This window comes from Pholcus phalangioides, unplaced genomic scaffold, assembly GCF_987345545.1.
Source record: "Pholcus phalangioides strain wild (caught in Gottingen) unplaced genomic scaffold, Ppha-v1.0 ptg000011l_1, whole genome shotgun sequence".
Taxonomy (NCBI): domain Eukaryota; kingdom Metazoa; phylum Arthropoda; class Arachnida; order Araneae; family Pholcidae; genus Pholcus; species Pholcus phalangioides.
Window position 1 is genome coordinate 57,533,096 of NW_028301604.1, and position 23,398 is coordinate 57,556,493.

At 36.3% G+C, this 23,398-nt stretch overlaps 1 protein-coding gene and 1 long non-coding RNA gene across 2 annotated transcripts in view; one reads left to right on the forward strand and one right to left on the reverse strand.

Annotated features, from left to right (window-relative positions):
• The window catches only part of LOC149080619 (uncharacterized), a 33,069-nt gene extending 12,519 nt beyond the window's left edge, over positions 1-20,550 (reverse strand). Inside the window, exon 1 of the long non-coding RNA XR_016193609.1 lies at positions 20,445-20,550. This is a non-coding gene — a long non-coding RNA (uncharacterized LOC149080619). The remainder of the gene's footprint in view (positions 1-20,444) is intronic.
• Positions 7,751-23,398, forward strand: part of LOC149080620 (uncharacterized) — a 58,302-nt gene continuing 42,654 nt past the window's right edge. Inside the window, exons 1-6 of the mRNA XM_089239771.1 lie at positions 7,751-8,004; positions 8,620-8,721; positions 19,874-20,224; positions 20,376-20,688; positions 21,317-21,669; positions 22,940-23,220. Coding sequence (XP_089095897.1) covers positions 19,941-20,224; positions 20,376-20,688; positions 21,317-21,669; positions 22,940-23,220 — 1,231 coding nt within the window. The 5' untranslated portion in view covers positions 7,751-8,004; positions 8,620-8,721; positions 19,874-19,940. The remainder of the gene's footprint in view (positions 8,005-8,619; positions 8,722-19,873; positions 20,225-20,375; positions 20,689-21,316; positions 21,670-22,939; positions 23,221-23,398) is intronic.

Here is a 23,398-nt window from a genome sequence, read left to right on the forward strand (position 1 = left end):
GGTGAAAAGAAATGAAATTTGTATTATGCCAGTGGCTACGCGTTAGGAATGTTTCTTATTTTTTGTGTTTCAAAATCAGTGGCACCAAAAGGAAACAGTTTTCATTTAAAGAAAATCTTAAGATCATTTCTGAATTTCATGCTGGAGTAAATAAAAACAATTTGGTATTAAAATACAGCATATCTCCATCTGCTGTGAAACATGTTTGAAAAATTGGACAAAGTTGGAATTTCAAATTCAAACAACAGTTATAGGATCCGATGGAAAAAAAGACTAGACCATACGCATAGTTTCCCAAACTTTTTGTTCCATCGCCCCAGAAATCCATCTTGAGAAATTTTTTTCTCTCATCGACCCCCGACTCAAGCGAACACATAGGATCCTATTTTAAACTAGTAGAGCTTCTATCGCCCTCCTGGACCATTTGATCGGCCGCCAGTGGGCCATGTTGCCCACACTGGGAAACACTGGACTAAAATCTCTCAAATTTTCAAGATGTAAATGTAGCTATTTTTCCAGGACATTCATTCAAGACATTTTCCAGAAACACATGGTTTCAGGACATTCGTTCCTGAAATGCGCTAGTTACCAGCCCACTTATATGAGAAAAGACTTTGAAATTCGCATGTGCTTTTGGATGCGAAAGCTTTCAAGCTTTTGCTTCAAGCATTGCCCGTGTTTGAGCACGCGTATACTTCACAGAAATTTGTTGTTTTTTTTCTTCGGCTTCCACAATAACTGTACAAAAAAACGGATTATTTGCAGTAAGTAAAAGCAGAGCCAGAACTATGGGGGAGCAGCATAGGCGGAGATGAACTTGAAAGTCTAAGGGGCGCGATGATGATGATGATATCAATTCATATATACACATATACATTAGTATGTTCTTCATGGGGAGCAGGCGGGTTTGATAACCCGAGCACCAGACAAAAGGGAGCGCAAAAGTTACCCTTTAACTTCTCCTTCCACATTTTAAGGCGTCAAAATTTCAGCTTCCCCGGCTGATCAAGCGTCTAGTTGCGAACCTGAGTAAAAGGAATTATTAAGTGAGTTGTTGAATTGTTAAGTGAGTAAAACATCTCCAAAAAAGAATGCAATGCCTAATGATTTGAGTTGCTTTGAGTTATTTTTGAAATTTAACTTCATACTCTATTATCTAGAACGTAAATGAGCAATTTTTTTCTTTAAAATCAAATTCCGCTACAGCGAAATTTTTTCAACGAATGTTAAGATTCACATAATCGGAAATTCCTTTATAACAAAATTTCGATATAACGAAGTAATTTCTTCAGTCCCTTGGACTTCGTTATAACGCGATTCGACTGTATTAAAAGTGCTAAATGTAATGTATTAAACTAATAAATATAACTATTACTAAACACACTCATGTAATGTATTAAATGTCTTTTTTGTATTAAATATGCACTGCTTAATTAAACCAAATACTCTCACACATTTTTTTTTCGAATTTTCTATAAATATACATCTAATTTTTTTAACCGGGCAATCGCAAGTTATAATAAAGCAAGGAAGTTCATTTAACATGCGTAAAATATTGACATTAGTAATAGGTCTAAGGTTTCTCGCATGGGCGTTTTCCGAAAATCTGAAGGAATGGAAATTTGGACTATCAGAGTCTGCCATCTACCGAAAACTTTTTGAAGCATATTCTTACTTTCTAAACTTTTTTTCTTCTCTTAAACAAATAAATGCAATTTAGGTAACGAAGTCTTCGTACTCGGAAAATGAAGTGAAAGCTTCGGAGATATGGGTCTAAATTATAATCATAGGCGGAGATAGACTTGGAAGTCTGGGGGGGGGGGGGGGCACGATGATGATGATGTCAATTCATATATACATTAGATCAGTGGATTCCACCTTTGACGCTGGGGGGGGGGGGGGGGAGGACAATACCCCCACCCCCCTCGTATCTTCGCCCATGTTTCAAAAATGCCTAAACTCCACAAGGATTTTGACTTTAAATCCTCAATTTTCACACAGACTAGCAAATTTTCCCGCGCCCCGCAGGAAGGACTGTGTTAAAAGCATCGGGACCCCAGGCCAAGGGATTTTTCTGAGACCCCCGGGTGGGCCCATGCCATAAGACGGCATAAAGCGAATCATTATTAGAAAACATTTCTTTTAATAAAAAACCGATTTATTTTTCGGGAGTCTAAAATTTTATGAAGATATGAAAAAAAATCTTCAAAATAAATAAATATTACTATCTTCCTTACCATTCAACTAACGTTAAGTTATAGGTATAAACAGAGACGCATTCATTACACCAATTTTTTCCGCCCCTTCTTATTCCAACAGGGCCGGAATTAGGCAGGTGCGACCGCATCGGACCGCAAAATATTAGGGGCCGTAAAACTAGATTTTATTGCATTGACTACGTAGGAGCATTTAAAACAAAAGCACCTTATTCAGGAAGCTTTGAACAGGCAAACTTTTCATCAATTCAAAGCATATGCTGAACAACAATGTCCTGGAAATCCTGAGCAGGTTGTATGTTTTTATATTTTCTAAATCTCTTGATATTGAAAAAAAAAATCATTTAACCCAGTGGTTTCAATTGAATAGCATACACAGGATTTTCTCAGGATTAAACTTTTTGTCCTCGAGGGTTTTGTTTTTTATTGTAAAAAGACACCATAATCTTGGCTCAAGGGCACAGCTCCCTGGAATAGTTGGAAATAAACCACTTCAAAACACTGAATAGGTACACATCAGTGTTGGCATTACACACACTTTGAGAACCACTGATTTAACCTGATGTGCATTGACTTTCTTGGATCTTTCACCTCCCAAGAACTGAAGTCCTTTCTCTGGGCTACTGTACCATACTTGAGATAACCATAACCAATCATTTTTATCTGTAACAGTTCTTTTTGGAGCAACCAAAAACAAATATTTTGCAGCAGTTGAGTGAAAAATTTCAGAGGTTTTGATTAATTTAATTTTTATTAATCTGAACGGGATACTATTTCCAATTGCATTTTTTCTTTTTTCTGACCTTAATTTTTTTAAATTGATGATCATATTGACAGAATTGGCCTGAACAATGTTGATAGTACAGAATTCTGTGCGAGTAGGGGGACAGTTTCACAGGAACTCCTAGGATGGGAATGGGCATAGAGTAGATATTCAAAAGCACAACTTTTCTAACACAACTTTGATCTGATTGCTTAAATGGTTTTGATTTGGTGTCAAATGTTCAGAACTATAGCTAGTTTGATACCTACTTAGTCTTTGTAAGAGCCGCTGTGGTGGTCGAGTGGTTATAGTGCCGGACTCGTGATGCGAGGATCCGGGTTCGAACCCCACAGTGGTGGTCGGCTGAAGTTGGTTTTCTGTGGTTCCCCACTTCAAGGCGCAAATGCGAGCCGATCTCCCCGTTAAAAAGTCTCGCCACAGAGAGCAACAGTCCTACAACGGTAAATCATTCAACCATAACACTTCACTCATAGTTTGTAAAACTGGGGGCAGATGACAGCACTACACATAACAAGCATTACACGGAAACAAACTTTACGTCAGGTTGCACTACACGTACACGCACATTCCCGCATGTACCGATTCGTTGGGGGTTTCCGGGGGGGGTGCATGTGTGGTGTAGCAGTAGTTGGTAGGGGCTCGAGGATCCATGATGTTCAGCCACCTCGTTGGGCAATTTGCCTGTTGTGGCGTTGTATTTGTATAATATTTTATGATAGCTGCATTAAAAAACCAAACTTGAAATTCTATTGATTCTGTTGACGAAAGATATGTCAATTTATTAACAGACATACATATAGTAGTGATTCAGTGGCCTCCCCACATCCTTGAAGAGAGCCTTGATTTTTGACAGGACCCCAGACTAAGATTTACAGCTTGCTTCTCATATTGATTTTCAAGTTATTATACTTTAGATATTTAAGTTAAGTTTTAAATATTTAAAAAAATATATATAAGACCGATACCTAAAGGTCCCCAGAGCCCTGTCAGCCTTTATAAATGGGGAGGGGACGTGGGGTGGTCTTAACAGCACCATGAGCCATGTGGAAAATAGTTTGTCTTGTCCATCACCTTATCAGACTTGAAGTGCCAGTCGCCCCGATCCCACACGGGTAAAAGGCTTATATCCCGGGAGGGACAGAGCCTGGGTCGTGTCTGGTCTGACGGAGTCACCGCGATCCAAAATCTTACTTCATGTATTGGACATCATTTTGTTTTGTATATGTTTTGTTAACAAAAGGCTCCTTATCGACCTACACTATCCAGTATGCCCATGCGTTAAGACTGCCCTGCTTTCTGGAACATCCTTGGAAAGGTTTTCTTTTGATAATCCGAATTCCAAGACTTTTGCCACTGCCCCCAAATCCCTAAATTGAATTTCAGTGGATGTATAGAGCAAAAGGAACTTAATCTCTGGGCCTAACCTATCACATTATCTCTCGTAACATTGAAGAGGGCCGTAATGCTGTTCTCACACCGGGCCTTAAAATGACCAATAGTTTGGGATTCCAAGCGAGCTCCCCATAGTGAACCCTTCTATAGTAAACCTACAGCATGGAAAAAAACAAAAATGATTGTAATTGTCTGGGGCCCTGTTAGTCCCACCCTTGTAGGGACCCATGCATACATGTTCACTGTTTTGGGCTCTCGCATGGCTCCCACATGAGTGGGGCTGACAGGGCTCCATCTCTGAGGCCCGGGACAATTACCATCATTTTTTTTTCATGCTATAAATTCACTATAGGAGGGCACGTGAAAAGTATGGCTTGGGAACCTGCCAAAGATCCCAGCCTAGGGGAACTGCTCCGGGATGTGGTGGTCATTCACATGCTTAGACCAGAGCCGTATTAAGAGCATCATAGGCCCCCGAGCCAAGTGGGTTTTCTGAAGCCCAACCTGGGCCTCAAATTCTAGACAATTTTACCATATCATATTTTTGTGAGGCCCTCTTCGCATGAGCCCCCCCCCGGGCCGTACCCGTGTGAGCCCATGTGTTAAGACAGCACTTTCTTAGACACGCTCTAGGTGACTTTTTGATCGCTCACTGATCTGGTCCCTTGGCCTCCAGGTTACTATTTTGGTCATTCACATGCTTATACAAGCTCTAGGACACTGTTTTGATCACTTCTATGCTTCCAAAATATCTAGGTCATCCGTTTCGTCACTCACTGATCTAGTCTCTTGCTCTCAAGGCAGAGTGGGATTTAAGGTTTTACTGTCTTTGGTATATACAAATTTTGCCACCCTTCTCCCATCCTATTAATTTTCTTGACCACTCATTCCACAAATTTACCACCCCTCCGAATTTGCCGCCCGCTAAACTCCCTTGTAAATATGCCACTAGTTGGGTAAACCTGAAAAATGACAGAGTAACTACGGGTGATTACTCTGTCATGCTCTCTGGATCACTCTTCTTTTGTCGCTCACATGTTTGCAAACTCTTTAAGCCACTCCATTTAGCACTCGCTGACCTGATCACATGCTTGATCTCTAGGTCATTCTTTTGTACACTAACACGCTTGCAAACTGTTTTGGTCACTCACATGATTGCACATTACTTTGGTCACAAAATCTCTAAGTCACTGTTTTGGCATCTCACCGACCTGATCACTTGATCTCTAAGTCAGGGATTTTCAAACTGTGCGCCACCAACATTTCTTAGGAGCGCAGCGGAACGCCAACCGGCAATGGGTTTCGAAGAGATTATTTGTTAAACTGCTCTGGGGAGCCGCGGATAAGCGTTGATTAGGGGAAGGGGCACCGCGAATCAAAGAGTGAAAAAAGTTTATGAACCCCTGCTCTCGGTCACTCTTTTTGCAGCTCACTAACCTGGTCTCTGACTCTCTAGGTTACTCTTTAGTCACGTATTCTCTCTTGGTGTTACGTCTCTCATGGTCACCTGCATGCTAGCAAATTCTCTTAGGTAGCTCATTTGATAACTCACTAACCTAAGTTCTTCGCTCTCTAGCAGAAGTAATTTATGGTTTTGCCGCCATTCTCGCATTCTACTCATTTTCATGACCACTCATGGCTGAAAATTTGGCGCCGCTCTTAACTTGCCCCTCGGGAGGGGGGAGCTAGAGCCCACTAAGCCACCGTCCCCCGCAAATACGCATCTAGACTCACGGATTTTCTTGCGTTCAAACGTAAGGCTTATTTCTTTCGATATACCAAAAATGAAAATATTCAAAGTATGCTACATATCGCGTTGGGGATTTTCTCAGATTTCAAAAAAGTAGGCTTTTTTAAGGGACGTATTGCTACCCCAAAGAAATTAGATTTTATGAAACCAATAACACCAAAATAGCTTTCTTCTATTACTCAGTGCCGTCTTAACGCATGGGCCCACCCGGGCAAGCCTCAAGACAAGAGTGGCCTCAGAAAAACGAAAAGTAGTTGAATTTTTCGAGAATTTTCCAGGTAGGGCCAGGATTATCAAAAGAAAACCTTTCCAAGGATGTTCCAGAAAGCAGGGCAGTCTTAACGCATGGGCATACTGGATAGTGTAGGTCGATAAGGAGCCTTTTGTTAACAAAACATATACAAAACAAAATGATGTCCAATACATGAAGTAAGATTTTGGATCGCGGTGACTCCGTCAGACCAGACACGACCCAGGCTCTGTCCCTCCCGGGATATAAGCCTTTTACCCGTGTGGGATCGGGGCGACTGGCACTTCAAGTCTGATAAGGTGATGGACAAGACAAGCTATTTTCCACATGGCTCATGGTGCTGTTAAGACCACCCCACGTCCCCTCCCCATTTATAAAGGCTGACAGGGCTCTGGGGACCTTTAGGTATCGGTCTTATATATATTTTTTTAAATATTTAAAACTTAACTTAAATATCTAAAGTATAATAACTTGAAAATCAATATGAGAAGCAAGCTGTAAATCTTAGTCTGGGGTCCTGTCAAAAATCAAGGCTCTCTTCAAGGATGTGGGGAGGCCACTGAATCACTACTATATGTTTGTCTGTTAATAAATTGACATATCTTTCGTCAACAGAATCAATAGAATTTCAAGTTTGGTTTTTTAATGCAGCTATCATAAAATATTATACGTAGTCAATGCAATAAAATCTAGTTTTTACGGCCCTTAATAATTTGCGGTCCGATGCGATCGTACCGGTCGCACCTGCCTAATTCCGGCCTGCTGGAATGAGAAGGGGCGAAAAAATTGGCGTAATGAATGCGCCTCTGTAAAGCAAGTCAAAAAAGGGTTGAGAACCACTGCTCTATTGCATAGTGTTCAGGTGTCCTATAAATTCAATAAATTTGTAATCAAGGTCCTGCAGCATACACCAATTGAAATAAATATTTCACTTCAAGATAATCTCATACGTAATTGGCAAACTATATTTCACGTTGTTTTATTACGTCTTTCTAACTCTTATCACGTGCTTATTAATTTACCAGTTTTATTCTTTCTTCGATTTCCCAAGTAATGTCTAATGAAAGCATCTGCTTAACCAACTTCAACTGTATATCCTTTTTTCTACATCTTTAATCTAGATAATTCATCAGCACTAATCATTATCGTTCAATGATTATCATAAAAAAAAACCTTAGAAAACTTTCGGAGTTTTAATAACTAGTACGAAGTCTTCTACCGTTTCCTTCCTGGTAAATGCTCACTGAATTTGTTGAAAGCCCCTTATTTTGCTCTTTACCATACGAGTGATGTTGCCAAAAATCGGCGATCCAAATATATCCATGTGCACCCAGGGTTCTCTATCCTGTCGCAGCTAGGGCTAGTCACGAAGAAGCAGAGAAGTCTCGGTTTACACCTCATATTAACTATTCTATCCCATGCTTTTGCTTATTCACTTTAACACACTTTTCATTTTCATGTCGATTAATTGCATCCTTCGCTCATGAATTGAACGTTTTTTCACTGTCATAGTATCATGCTTTGGCTTGATGTGATTGGTTTCGTATAGTAAGACGCATATTGTGGTCATGACAGAAGCAGGGTGTTGGTGTTTGGTTAGCATTCCTCAGAGGTACGTTCGACACTTTATTACTATTACTGTTGAATTTAATGAATGAATTTTGTGGAAGAGTTTCTCTTGATAAAATATATAATTTTTTTTAACACAATCTCGTTCGATGAGATTACTTCCAACCTATATGAATTATAATCATAGCTATTCCCAAAAAAATAGTTTGTTCAGCATAGAAGGTAAATTGGAAAGAATTTTGTTTTCTGTTTGATATCTATCTCGTTATATGCGCCATTCCGATTGTTATTTTTTCGCATTTTTAATTTCTTATATTTTTACACATCTATGACCTTCTCGATTGTTATTATTCAAAAAAACCGTTAATTTTCATGATACATAAATCCTTATTGTAAACATTAACAAAATTATTGTTGTTTAAAAAGAACATTGACAAAACTCCCTGGTCATTAATTCGATCGGAGAAAAGATACACTAAATATATCATTTCTGTTTTTTTTATTATGGTATAAACTTTTCCTTCAGCATTCCTGAACTACACATGCAAACACTCAATTTTCTAACTGTGTTCAACGCACGCCCCACAAATAAACAAAACTAGAGCAACGTTATATTTTTTGCAATTCACATATATGACGAAACTTTCTCATTTTTCAGAAGTAAGAAATATTTCCTGATAAAAGTATGATGTAGAGGTGACATCAATATTGTTCGCATGAGTTCCTTGGAAAATAATTGCCGTACATTAACATATAACAGGTATGAAACAGCGAAAATAACATTTATCTTTCAATTTCAGCAATACCGCCTTTTCTCCAAAACACAGATGGAATACGTTTTTCAGAGAACGTAATATTGAATTTGAACGTTTTTTTTAATTTGATGGTGCTTTACCTAAAACCATTGAATAAGAATTATTTTTACATCTATCTGAAAACAATTGAAAATAATTGCAATACATTAATATACTGGGTGATTCCACAATTTCCCATGCCGCATTTTACTGGCAAACCGTTGATCCTAAAAGCATACTTCTAATTAGAAAAAGTATCCAAATCACCTTTAGAACTCAAATACGTTATTCATGTTCCAAGGGGGGTCAAAGTTATTAAAATATAAAAAATAACTTCTTGTTTTAAAAACCCAATTAGAAAGTTGTTGCACTGTCTCTCCTGAGGCCAAAAAATAATGATTCCGTGTTTCTAAGTGCGATATTTTCAGAGATATTTCAATTCAAAAACCGGAGAAAAGTCGGAAAAGACCAGCATAAACGAAGAAAAGAAGCGTTTTCCATTCGTTTTTGCTGTTCTTTCCCAATTTTTCTCCGAGTTTTGAATTTCCATCTCTGCGAATATTGCACTTGGAAACGTGAAATGTTTTTATTGGCCTCAGGAGAGACAGGAAAACAACTTTCTAATCGGGTTTTTGAGGACAGGGCGTTTGTATAAAAAGTTAATTCTTATATTTTAATAGCTATACAACCCCCCTGCAACATGAATGACGTATCTGAGTTCTACACCTTATTTGGATACTTTTTCTAATTGGAAGTATGTCTCTAGGATCAACGGTAACCAGTAAAATACTGCAAGGAGAGTTATAAAACCGCCCTGTATATATAGCACGTATATACAGTAGGTATGAAAGCGAAACTTCTTCTTTCAATTTCATTAATACTGTCTTTTCTTCAATTAACACACATGTAATAAGTTGTTCATATTTAAATTCGACGTTGCTTCTCAAAAAACATTAACACAAAAATTTAAATTACTAATCTATCTAAATAGCAAATTAGGTTCCGAGTTTATATAGTGAAGAAATTCTTGAATTCACTGAATTAGTCATGTGAATAACCGATACGATTATGAACTTAAGTATAAATAAGCACTATGTTCACAGACATAAGTGTTGAATACGTTAGAGTCACACGTCTCAGTTCAATTTGTTGAAATTCTAACTTTGACAAACTCCGGCTGCACAGATATGGGTTCTAATTCGAGATGGGCTGTTTGTCTAGACATTCATAATTAGCTCTAAACCTTAGTTGCGGATTTGATTAAGTCATCAAAACGTGTAAAATGAAAGTTGGTGAATCGAACATTACTGTAAAAAGATTATACAGAACACTTCGAATAGAATGCTTAGTTGCATTTTCAAAAAAAGTCTCTTCGCGTTTTCCTAAAGTCATTCTTCCCCTTTTCCGAGGCTTAGTGAGAGAGAGAAGACCATACCTGCAGAGGGACATAGACTTGTTTGAAAGGGTACAGAGAAGAGCTACACGTGTCTTTGTTGTCACACAGGGCTTGAGTTATGAAGAAAGACGTAGTGTTCAAAATTTTCAACGGGATGGATAGGATGGACCATGAATTATTAATACACCATCAATCGACTGACAAGGGGACACCAGTCTCGATTGGTATGGGACAATTCTAAGTTGCGGTGCCACAGAGAATTTTTCTCTAATAGGGATATGAATGAATGGAATAGCTTACCCCCCTTATGGGTGGAATAGCTTACCCCCCTTATGGGTGGAATAGCTTAGGGGGTAGTAAATTCTAACACAATTAACACATTTAAAAAAAATACGATAAACATGTTGGGGTAATTCGAGAAGCTATCCATACTTAGATGAGACAACCATAAATATTTTTATGAGTGGGCATTGTATCATATTTTATCATGTATACGTAGTCTTTAGTTTTTTCATAATTGCATTTTTAATTAGGTTACTGTATTTTGGAAAATGTGACGTCCATATTTACTATGGGCATCTTTTTCTCAGCCACCTCGTCGGGCATTTTGCCTGTTGTGCATTTGTATTTGCATTTGTACTTCAGTTGCATAACGTATCTTTGACGTCTAGAAAAAGATGTTACTTGATGGTAAGAATAAAAACAAGTTTTTAGTAACACTTCAAAAAAATAATCATATGTTAAAAAAATAATTTAATGCTTTATAATATCTATAATAAAATATCCAAAAAGTTAAAATAAAATTAAAAATATCCAAAAAGTTAAAATAAAATTAAAAATATTCAAAAAGTTAAAGTTAAAAAAAATCCAAGAAGTTAAAAGAGAATTTAAATTTTAAATATCCAATATCAAATCAAAATGTAAATGTTTAATTTGTAAATAAATATAAAATAAGATTTTATTTTATTTTATTTTGGCTGTGAACTAAAAGCTAATTTGAGGACCTACAAGTTATAGCTGATTCTGAACGAGACTAGTGTTCCAGTGTCTTCTATCAAGATGTTAGTAGGAACAACTATTCAAAGTTAAAATGGGGTTGTAATATTGTATGTAAGATCACACTTACATGTGTAGAGTACACTGGATATTCAATTATACTCATCCACTGTTGCAAGGATGCTACTTTTTGACTTCAAGATCGATTCGATTTGCTTTCCTCTAACTTACTTGGCATGTTTTGCCATCACCTAAACATTACGAATTACAATCGTTTTTAGTGGTGACCATGGTATCGGCACTGTCCATCCTAAAAAAATTCTTAGCGCAATCTGGAAGAAAGGGGATTTTTTTTAATTGCAGCAGAAATAGACATCTTTGATTAAATATTTTTTTTATAAATTGGTGACTATTTGACATATCAGATGGGTTTAACGTCGATTGTTTCAAAACAAAAAATTCCAAAAATTAGTTTTATGAATTTCACTAGTTCATAATAAGAAAAAATAAGCTATTCAACTAATCTGTGGGGGTGCTGATTTCAAATCTGACCTTAAAAAAACACCACACTTCTAGTTTTTGTTTTTTTTGTTTTTTTTTTGTCACATAATGTATTAAACATTTACTATCTTCCGAAATAAGCACTTTTATATACATAAAATATTATAAATAATTTAATTTTTAGATTTCGTCATTTAACATTACTCTCTGCAATCGCAACACTGATTTTTATATCTAAAGGACTGCATTAAAAAATTTGTAATTTTTGTTCAACAAAAGATTCTTATAAAGAATAAAAACAAATAACAATTACCAAATTTTCCTCCAGCCTCAAGGCCTGTTACTCATGAGAAAGAGCTTCTTATACCATAGAATCTAATTAACTGTGATTAGATAGTATCAAATCAATCAGAAGATGATATGGACGCGATTTTTCCATCGCAAAATGATATGAATCGAATCTGATTCGATATTCAAATATTTCCAAACAATGTGTACAAGATTAAGAAGATTTGTATCAAGATTAAGAATTCAAGAGTTGAGCCCACTAACTGACAGCAATGGAGTGGCGCAATGGGAAGATGATCGTCTTCCACTATGAAGGTTACCGTCAAGGTTCGAACCCGGGCACAGAACATTATAAAGGAGTTCTTTACCTACCGAGCCTGGGGCAATCACCGATGGATGGCACCTTCATTTCCTACCCAACTCCACTGGTTGGAAGTTGCCGTATGGCGACGTGTGACCGGAGTTGGTGTGCGGTAAAGTAATTGACAGTAAAAATTCTCAATGTAATAAAATGTAGCCAATTTAAATTATCACTATTGCGGCGATCTGAAATTGATAGCCTATTATCTAATCCAGCCCGGCTTTGTGGTAGAGCCTGGGACAGATGTCTCTGTCATAAACCCGATGGTAAAGATATCGGCAACGAGATAAATCCGGTGGCAGAGTTCTGGCGTTCATGCTGGCCCAATCCCTATTTGAACTATGAAGGATCAGTCAAAGCAGGTGAAAACCTTCCAGAATAAAATACCGTATTTTCTTGTAATACCGTGACATTTACGTGTCTCAAAAGAATAAAAAAATTTAAGATTTGCGACGCTTATATATATATTCCGATGCGAAACCTACGTCAATCTGCTCCATCCATTTGCACTTTCAAAATGTATCCATTAACAAATTTTTTAAATATAAAAATGTTTCATACACAACAAATTATACAACATGACGGCGATTTTTTTACAATTATAATAAGAATTCAGCACCCCAAAATTAGTTTAAAAAGTTTATTTCACAGTAAAATGTAATTAAAAATTTTATAAAATTGTTGACTAGTAGTTGTATTTTTAAGCTGTAATGCGCAATATTCCGAAATACTAAAAACATCGATTTCTAAATTATTTGTCAACACTTCTCTTTCTCAGGATAATGACTACTCTATGCATCTTCGTACGTGCTTTACTTAAAGAACAAACTTTTTTTTCTGTCTTATGAACAAACAAACAAAAAACACAGATTCAAAACAAAACATTCTGAATGAAAGCTCTGAATTAAACGGTCTTGTTCCAGTCAAGCAGCCGACAAACGTTAAGTTGTCCTAACAGAAATTCTGTCTTCTGGAACACAGCCCAAGGATTACTGTGGCCAAGTGAACATACGCGCTCACGCACTACTAAGTCATTAAACTCGCTTGCCAGCACGGAAGCAAGAGTTCGAGTCTAGTTTCAAAACGTGCCACCTTGATGGTTATCTCATTTTCTTTTAATCAGTCATCGCTTTAAGGAAGCGGCAGATATTTTGAACTTAGAGAAATGTTTCAAAAATAGTTCTCAAGAAGTTATTTGGACAACGGAAAATCCTAATTTTGATTTCAGGGTGCTGAAAAGTTTTTAGTGTAACGGGACTTTCGTGCAAATACAAAATATTTATTTTATGTTGATTGTACAAGAAAGTACACATTACTCTCTCACATTAATGTCTGCTTGACACATTTTTGTATGCATAAATCGTTAAATCGTAATATTCGGATTTACACTGTTATAAAGAAGTTCCTCTCTCATATCTTTTCTCTATTACAATAACATGGTGTTTCATATATAATTATGTATTATTTTTAAAACTGAGATAATAAACGACTAAAATGCAAATGACAGTAAAAGCATCAAATCTTACTTGGTCAGAAAAATATTATCATTAAAACTATGAACAAACTCACTAGCACAACTAATTTTACACGGATAAAATGAAAAAAAAACTTGAACATCTATAAGCGATGTGAATGTATGAATTGTTTGTTTACTTTAACTGAAAGATAGGACATATAGCACCGCGTGAAAATACCGAGTATTTATCAAAATGTATCGTTTAGTTATCTCCAAATGATGAGTCTTACACTTCTGGCAACAATCTTAATGGTATACATTTGTGTCTTCTCATCTATCTCTTCTCCCTCCATTTCCCAATCCGATAGTGACAACGTGAAGAAAACGGTCTATGGCTCTCCTACGCTCTTTTTGTCCTTGAAATTGACTTCCCGAGCTCAGAGGAAGGCGACATGTTGCTGATTTCCACGTGCTGCTTCACTCCCAGTACCGAGCCAGGAATGTCGTCTCTAGAGATTTATTTTAGCGCGCTCAAAAAGATTCTTGTGTGGATATTTCCCTGCTAGTGGCAAAATTATGTGGAGGTTTCGCGTTGAAGTGCTAAAATGAGAACTTTTCACGCCTTGGCAAAGTATCCGGGACAAGGGCAAGGTGTCGTCGAGTACGACGCGTTTTCGTCGTCATGCACCAGCTTTTTCTCAACAAAGAACAATTCCGTATGCGTAAGACTCACGATGTTTCACACATGAAAGAAAAAATTCTTACTATTTCTACGATAAAACTTGCTTCGATTCAGTGACGATTGTTTATTCCCTCAAATATTGTTTCAAGATTCATGATAATTCGTGTCTTTTAATTCAACTATCGATATTCAAAGGAAGCTACGTCAAGTAATAACCGATATTAAAATTTTGCAACCAATAAAATCGCAATATGTCTGTTTTTAATTTATTGATATGAAATTCATTTGATAAAAAAGGCATTTATACGTGAAAAGAACCATTCCTAATTTTTTAATGATTATGTTTATATTCTACTTTAGAATATTATCTCGTTACTGTTAAAAATATGATTCGACAAGCAGTTCAACAATCAGGAGCACAAAGCTAGCTCTACAGCAGTTTGATGCGTGGAGTTTGAGATCTTCTGTGTTGTGTGTGTATTTTTAGCCTCTGTGAGGTGGTATGGTCATAGTTGGCGGACTTGCATCGCGAGGACTAGAGGTCGAACCCCCACCGGCGGCACAGTTGGTGGTCGACTGAAGTTGGTTTTCTGTGTTCCCAACTTCTGCACGAATGCGAGCTATATCCCCGTCAAAGAGTCTCGCTAGAGAGAGAGACAGACCTACAACGGTACAATATTCAATCATTACACTTCACTCGAAAAACTAGATAGCAGCACTAAAAATTCACGCAAAACACTAGAAACGTACTCAAACTGTTAGGAACACATACACACTTCCGATGCAACTGGTACATTCAGTAGTAAATTGCTCATGGCGATAGGTCGGAGTTGTGTTCGGTTCGATAGAAAGAAAGATATGTAGTTTGAGGACATTACAAAGTCGCTTTCAAATTTCATGAATTTACCCCATTGTTATCCACGTGATATCCTAGCTCTAGACAATAATGTTGAAATTTTTAGTCATTTTTAGACGGATTCAGTATTCGAAAATTCAATACTGCCAATTTTCACTCATGTTTTTGAATAGACAAAAACATGCCGGAAGTTAAAATTTCAAAAATTATCGGAAAGGAAAATTCATTTCTATAAAGCGACGTTGTTTTCGGATAAGAATGGTTTATTAATTTTCATTTCATTATTTCACGAAGTACGAAGGTTATGTGCCGCTGCTATCATGTTCACGTTTCCATTTACAGTATTTGCTGCCGACATTTATAAGTGTTCTGAAAAAATTATAGAAATATAAACTTTACTAAATATTATGAACGAGGTTTCTTTAATCAAAAGTTGCATCTAGTAAAAACTTTATTAAATTTAGCGTTTACCCTCCTCTAAGATGACACATATAACACGATCCATATCTTCTATAAAAACTTCTTTTCCTTCTCGCAACACTTTCTAAATTCGAAATATTAGAAACCAGAGTCGTATAGAATAAAGCTCCGAATAAGACGAACAGTGTTTATGTTTATGAAATTCCGGACAAAAAGTCAAGGGAAAAAAATTCTTGTTTATACATTGCTTTGTTATTGCAAAATCTATTTTTGGGTATAGCAGCAGGAAATCACTCTCCTGCCTTCTGCAAGTAAGCTTTTAGCTGTTGCGGTGGCACAACATGGATAGGAAAGTCTCGTTCTTCGAACTGTTCCTATCTTTAAGACGTTGTATTATCAGCGACATCCCAAAAATGCAGATTCCTCATAGTCAGAATTGAGGAAGTAATTATTGCCTGATGTTCTTACATCATGTGGAATTCCATTTTCAAAATTTGGTTCCTTATTTTTCCTTGTTCGTGAAAATTTCTGTTGCGATTTAAAAAATATTATTCACTCGAAACTCAAGTAAAACTCAACTAAAAACGACTTTCGCTTGAAAAAAAAAATTATTTGTATATGTTTTTTTTTTCATTTTCATGAGTTCTATCGCTGATCAAAAAAGAATTTAGGATGTTGTTGAGTGAATATATTTGCTAAAGTATTGATTCTTAAACTTTTGTGAAATTTTTCCACTTCAAATAAGATGATATTTCTATTGCTATATCATGTTTATATAAATACGAACACAAAGACCACAACAGTCGAATTGCCCAAGGACTTAAAAAGATGCCCATAAAAGATATGGATGTCAAATATAACCAAAATACAGGAACCCAATATAAAAGCACACAGTATACATCACGAAAGAAAAAACTAATAATTAATACTATACAATACACTGCCCATGAAAAAGATGACGGTTGTCTAAATCTAAGTATGGATAGCTTCTCGATTTATCCCACTATGGTACTTGTTTTTAAACGTATCAATTGTGTTAGAATTCCCGACCCCGGCAGGTAAGCTATTCAATTTATAAACAACCCTTTAGAGGAAAAATTCCCTGCGACACCACAACTTGGAATTGTGCCTTACTAAACGATACTGGTGTCCCTTGTCGAACAGTTAATTGACAGTGTATTAATGGTCCATCCTATCTATCTCATTAAAAATTTCACACTTCGATCACACCCCAAAACACCACGATTTTCTTCTTTTTTTTTTTTTTATTCATTTTATTTCAGTATATTTATTTATATATTTTTTATTTGCTTCTCTAATCATCAAATTGGGAAATATAGATAATATTAGCTCTTTTTTTTCGTGGTGCATACACAGAAGAAAATATTTTAATTCATTAGATACTTTACTCTGGTTTCCTCCATATCATGTTCCTAACTTTTTCTCTTGAGAATTTTCATCAAATGAAGTCCCATAAATCAACCGAATTTTATTTCAGTCGAAACTCAATGGGTCTCATAAATTAATAAAATCTAATGTATCATAAGATCTAAATATAAAGTCCTTACGCCTGAGTGAAAAAAAAAAAAAGGGTTGAAAAATAGTCTTCGGTGATGTGATGTGTTTGACCAAGAAAAGTTTTCTCGCAAAAAAAAGAAAAACTAACGAGCATTGAGTATTTCAACAGCTACTTCGCAAAGCTTTTACGGCTGGAACATATAAATTTGCTAGTAAATAACCCAGAGAAAGGAACGTTAAAAATTTGGCCGCAGAAACGTTTCACAAAATGGTGCTGAAAATTCCGCCAGACAACGTTTCATCACTGGAGTACTTGTGAGGCGCCTGGTGCTTGCTGGAGCAGATGCGAAGGCTTGTTTGGGTTCTAAAGAGTTTTGAAGAAACAACTGCACCATGTCCTTCTAATTTTTTTTCATTACTATTTTTATTTTATTTATTTTGTGTGTGTGTGTGTTTTGGATGCTCCAGTCCTATGATTTTCTGGTAATATGCCAAGTTATTACGTGGACATTCTACCTGCGCGTCTCGACAAGAACTACGCTACTAACCTCGTTTCCAGTATTTTGATGCCCTAGATGCCAAAGACTCTAATAAGACGCCTAAATTTTTGAATATCGAATCTGCTGAACCCAGTAAGCACATTCCAGGATTAAAAGAGACACGTGTCAACTTGCAATTTGTTTTTAATGTAATTTCTTTCAATCGAACAACGGAATATCTTCTGCAGATGCTACACAAGTTTATTTCGAAGTAATTCTTCTACATGCAATATGGTGAATAAGAAATGAATGTTATCTTGTCATTAAAAAGTAACTTTGGTAACAAAAAAAATCAAAAATACATTGCATTGGTTTATTAACCACAAAATTTGATATTTTTATTCGATTTTAACAAATCACCTAATCAACTAGCCATTTTATTTTTCAACTGAATAATTAATTAATCGCTACCACAATGTAGGCTTACTATTTTTAAGTCACTGATGTACTATATACCATTTCGATGGAATCAACGTTTTACCATAAAATTTTAATTACTTTATTTTAAATGAAGCGTACCGAGTATAGAGAAATTAATCTCAGAAAAATAATTTATTTTTCCCATTTCTTATTACTCTATAAATACTTGAACTTTTTTTAAAACGCTTGACAACGTAGTTTGCATAACATCACTTTCAATGTGCCTAACTGCGTTATAGCTGCGTTCTTCATTTCATCAGTTAGTAATCATAGGTTCATTTTTGGTATATATATTTAAACGCATTCTTCATTTTAAGCATTTGTTTCAAAGTACATACAACATAAACCTCTATTTGTGGCTAAAAAAAACCTATATTAAGTATTTGAAGTTTATTTCATGCATATGTGTCGTTCAAACACTTGGGTCATAATTCATTAACTTAGTACTCTCAAAGATAAAGAATTTAAACTTTACTCATAGTTTGAAATGTATGATTGTCAAGTTTATGTGTTGGACAGACGTCACAAGTGGAGTTCCTCAAGGAAGTGTCCTTGGCCCCATACTTTTTCACTTTTTATCGATAAACTCGATCAGGGTATCGATGGGATTACTAGCAAATTCGCAGATGATGTGAAGCTAATGGGGGTAATCGGGAATGAAAGCGATAGGGAGTTGCTCCAGACCAACTTAAACAAGATTGCAGCATGGGCAAATGAATGGAGCATGACGTTTAGCGTAGATAAGTGCATGGTCGCTCATTTTGGTTCGAACAACCCACGGTTCTCTTACGAGTTGAATGGTGTCACTATCCCAGATGCAACTAGAGTCACCGATTTGGGAATTCTCACTGACGAGCGACTTAAGTTTTCTGAACATTGTTCAGCGGTTGTCAAAAAAGCGAATAGAATGCTTGGTCTCATTTTCAAAAAGGTCTCTTCGCGTTCTCCTAAAGTCATTCTTCCGCTTTTTCGAGGCTTAGTTCGTCCTGGACTGGAGTATGCTGTAAGGTTTTGGAGACCATACCTACAGAGAGACATAGACTTGGTTTAAAGGGTGCAGAGAAGAGCTACGCGTGTCCTTATTGGCACACAGGGCTTGAGTTATGAAGAGAGACTTCATTTTTTGAATATGTTTACATTGGATGAACGCAGGTGTCGAGGAGATATGATCGAAGTGTTCAAAATTTTCAATGGGATGGATAGGATGGACCATGAACTTTTAGTACACCCCCAATCGGCTGCTTTTACAAGGGGACACCAGTATCGATTGGTGAGGGACAATGCAAGGCTATGGTGTCGCAGGGAATTTTTCTCTAATAGGGTTGTTAATAAATGGAAAGCTTACCCCCGGAGGTAGTAAATTGTAACACAATTGACACGTTTAGAAAGAAATACGATAAACATGTTGGGGTAAATCGAGAAGCTATCCATACTTAGATTAAGACAACCATAAGTATTCTTTATGGGCATTGTATAATATTTTATCACGTGTATATATTGTTTATAATTTTTATTAATTGCATTTTTAATTGGGTTGCTGTTTTTTTTTTAAATATATGACATCCATATTTTTATGGGCATCTTTTTCTCAGCCACCTCGTTGGGCATTTTGCCTGTTGTGGCGTTGTATTTGTATTTATTATTTTTTTTAAACGTTTAGTGTTAATACTTGTTTTACTTTATAGAAAGAACCAAATATTAGTGTAACACAGATGCTGTGGTTGGAAATTTAATCAGTTACCTTGGAAAAAAATGGATTGCCAGAAGTCCAAATTAGCAGAAGGGAATAACGATCTATTGCGTAAAGACAGTGCTGGTCACGTCATAGTTGCAGCCAAGAATAATGATTGCGATAACTCTTTGCTTCCACTGCAGTCCGTACAAAATTCTGACAGCTTAGCATCATTGTCCACTGCTCCACTAACAACGGGTTCTGAAGAGAATCTCTCTTCAGAACCCGTACAGAATATTAAAAACATTACTGACTCAGCAAGAAATGCGGTACAGTCCAATGTTTTCCAAGATGTTACTTTTAGGTAAATACATATTTTCATAATGGCATTTCAGGCTACATTCATAACAAAAGAAACGTACACACACGTGTTTATTCTAGCACTCTGCTAACGTGTGCTCTAAATGTCTTCGTTTTTTAAAAGCTTATTTATAAATATGAAATATCTTTTTCAGGGCATCAATGGACCAAGCTCTCAAGTCAGAGAAGGCCTTCGTTGAATACGTAATGTCATTGCCACCTACCTCAGTCATCACAGGATCCCCTTATGTCATCAGACCCGAAACAGCATTTTTGTTGAAACAGAAACACAAGCACAGTAGCAATCCTTCAGGAAGTTCCAATACAACCAAAGTTGGTCTAGACCATTTAGATAATCTCTGTAAATTGATGGAACAACTCAGTGACCTCAGAGAAACAAATTCCAAGCTTCAAAAAAGAGTGCAGTACTTGGAAGACCTGAAAACACTTCATGAAATGCATAAAGAAGTAATCATTATTGTTTGAAATAAAACAAGTGTACGAGTTGTGCAATCAAAATCGTAAAGTATATATTCATCAAATTCAGCAATATTTAAATTATATATTTAATATATATATAGACCAAACAATATATAATATATATAAACCATATATGTGTATATTGTAAATATATAAACCAATATATTGTAATATATATACATATTACAATTAAAATTATTTACAATTTTAAATTGCTGCATATTTTTATAACACTCTTTATTTTAATTTTATACGTATTGACATTTATTATACAATATATACATGTGTGTTGCCTAGCAAATGCAACATTTTCTCAGAAAAATTAGTTTCTTATCTCTATGCGGTACTGACAGTAAATCTATGCAGTTGACTTGATTTTCCTCATTACACCTAAATAAGAAATGCTGAAAAAAGATAAGAACTATAAAACTATATATTTTTAAATGTTTTATTAAAATGAAGTTGAAACAGTCTACAATTCCTAATTTGATGCAAAAAGAGAATTATAAAAAAGCCACATAGAGATTACTTTCCGTTAAAAATATTTAAAAAATTCCATTTTTTTTAATTATGTACTTAAAAAAATTTTCATGATATTTTTCCCCCAATGCTTCAGCTCCGTAATGAAGTTAAGTATGGCTCAGAGAACGTGCTCAATCAGCGAAAGCACTTGGGCTTAAAGAAATGTTTGACGAGTGTTGATTACGTCACTGATTCTCCCCGAGGAAGTGAAGATTATGGAACGCCATCAGCGCGTGGAAGTGAAGATCTTGGATATCAAATTTATAGGCCTCTGAGAGGTCGTACTTCACCATCGAATCGAAGAAGCAAAATTTACAACACGGTGCCTTACGATGGGCACAGAAGAGAAAGAAGCAAATCAGTTGGACACGAAGAGGTCTATGATAGCAGATCTAAACGAATATTTCCTAAATGGTCCAGAGTAAAAGAAGCTTTTGGATGGGAAAGGTAATTGTTTATATTCATCCAAATTATAAATTTCTTTAACATACTGTATGTGTACACGTATACTGTGCATGCGCACAAATGAATGCAGTGAAACCTATACAGGCCATTCGTTACGATTGGGGGAATCCCTTCCACTACACACGCGTTATCATCAAACTGAAAATTGTTTCGTTAGGGCAGAGTCTGCCTAACTCATTGCCTTCCCTCCTAAGAAAACTCATGTGACACCATACTGTATTCATAGATGCATCCGCATTCCCCACTTCGGCCAACTCCATCGCCCTTTTTGGCAACAAGATGGCTGACGTGACTTTCTGTCTCTCCCAGCTTTGAAGTGCAAATGCAATCTGGCTTTCTTTGAAAGAAAAAAAAATTCTCAGCCCTACAGGAGATCTCGCAATATTACAGAAATACATGTATTCATTCTACCATTTCGGTACTCACGTCTGATTCGAAAACATACATGGTAGCAATCATTGCAGATGAGCGACTCACATCCTTAGACTCACTCTATTCTAAGTGTACCGGTAATGTGCTGGACTGGAAGAGATCTCGACACACGCTTCTCACTTCCTCTGCTCATTAAGTGTGAACTGGGGAAGACAAACATCGAGAAATGTTCTCTTCTTATGAGTCACGCTTTACGATGCATCAACGTAATAAACGACTTACCATGTGGATGGATTGAGGTGCTAATGACAATTGTTATTATTTATGCAAGAAACCAGAAATATATTGCTAGTGCAATCAGGGGCCCAACATCCTCGAGCTAGGTCCCTATACCAGATTTTTTTTAATGCTCCACCAGACCAGGATGTTTCTATAGCGATATTGTAGTGAGAAAAAAAAAGATATTTAACCCAGGGCCCCGAACTGGAGCCTCTCAATATATTCTATGTGTGTTTAGTGTTAATGGGGGTTGGTGTAGTTTTGTGCAAGTATCTTTATCAACTGACACTGTTGGGACACTGACCATTCAGCTACATAAAAAAATTTTCCACCCTGAAAACTTATAAAAACACCACAGAATTCTTTTATATATTTTCTGCAAATCCATATTTTTTACGAATACGAGTATCTTACTATGTCTGCAGTTCCTGCAAAACTTTCGGAATCGTAAGTAATAATAATAATCTTATTGCCAATATTATTGCGTATACATTACTTATTATTCCAAAAAGTAAGATATCACAAATATATATATATATATAACACATAGAAAAGCTATCATAAAACCCACGTTTACTAATTTCCTTAAATTGACTTTCAGTGAAAGAAAGTACGCTGGGACTAAAGCGAGTAAGCCTTGCTATGGAACAGCAATGACGAGTATTGGTTTGCCACGTGATACGCGCAAAATTCTAACTGAGAGGGATTTCGCTGCTGTGCGAGTGCCAATATACTCTGATTATTCTGAAAAGGATGAAATGAGCCCTACGGATTCATACGCCGGTGAAGCCATGGCTTCTTGCACTGACAGCGGAATTCCTGTTTTAAGTTCGTCGACCGAGGACCTCAGTAGTCTCCTAGACGGTTACAGGTCAGGAAACCGTAAGTTTAGAAAATTTTTAATTCGATTAAATTTCCACTTATTCAAACATAAGCTTAAGGAATTCCTTAAATTTCCGATTAATTTTAAGCATATTCAATTGCTGTCTCATAATTTTTTTTAATGATGATTTTCTTATGAGATATTATGTAAAACGAATTTATAGCTATCCAGGGGGGT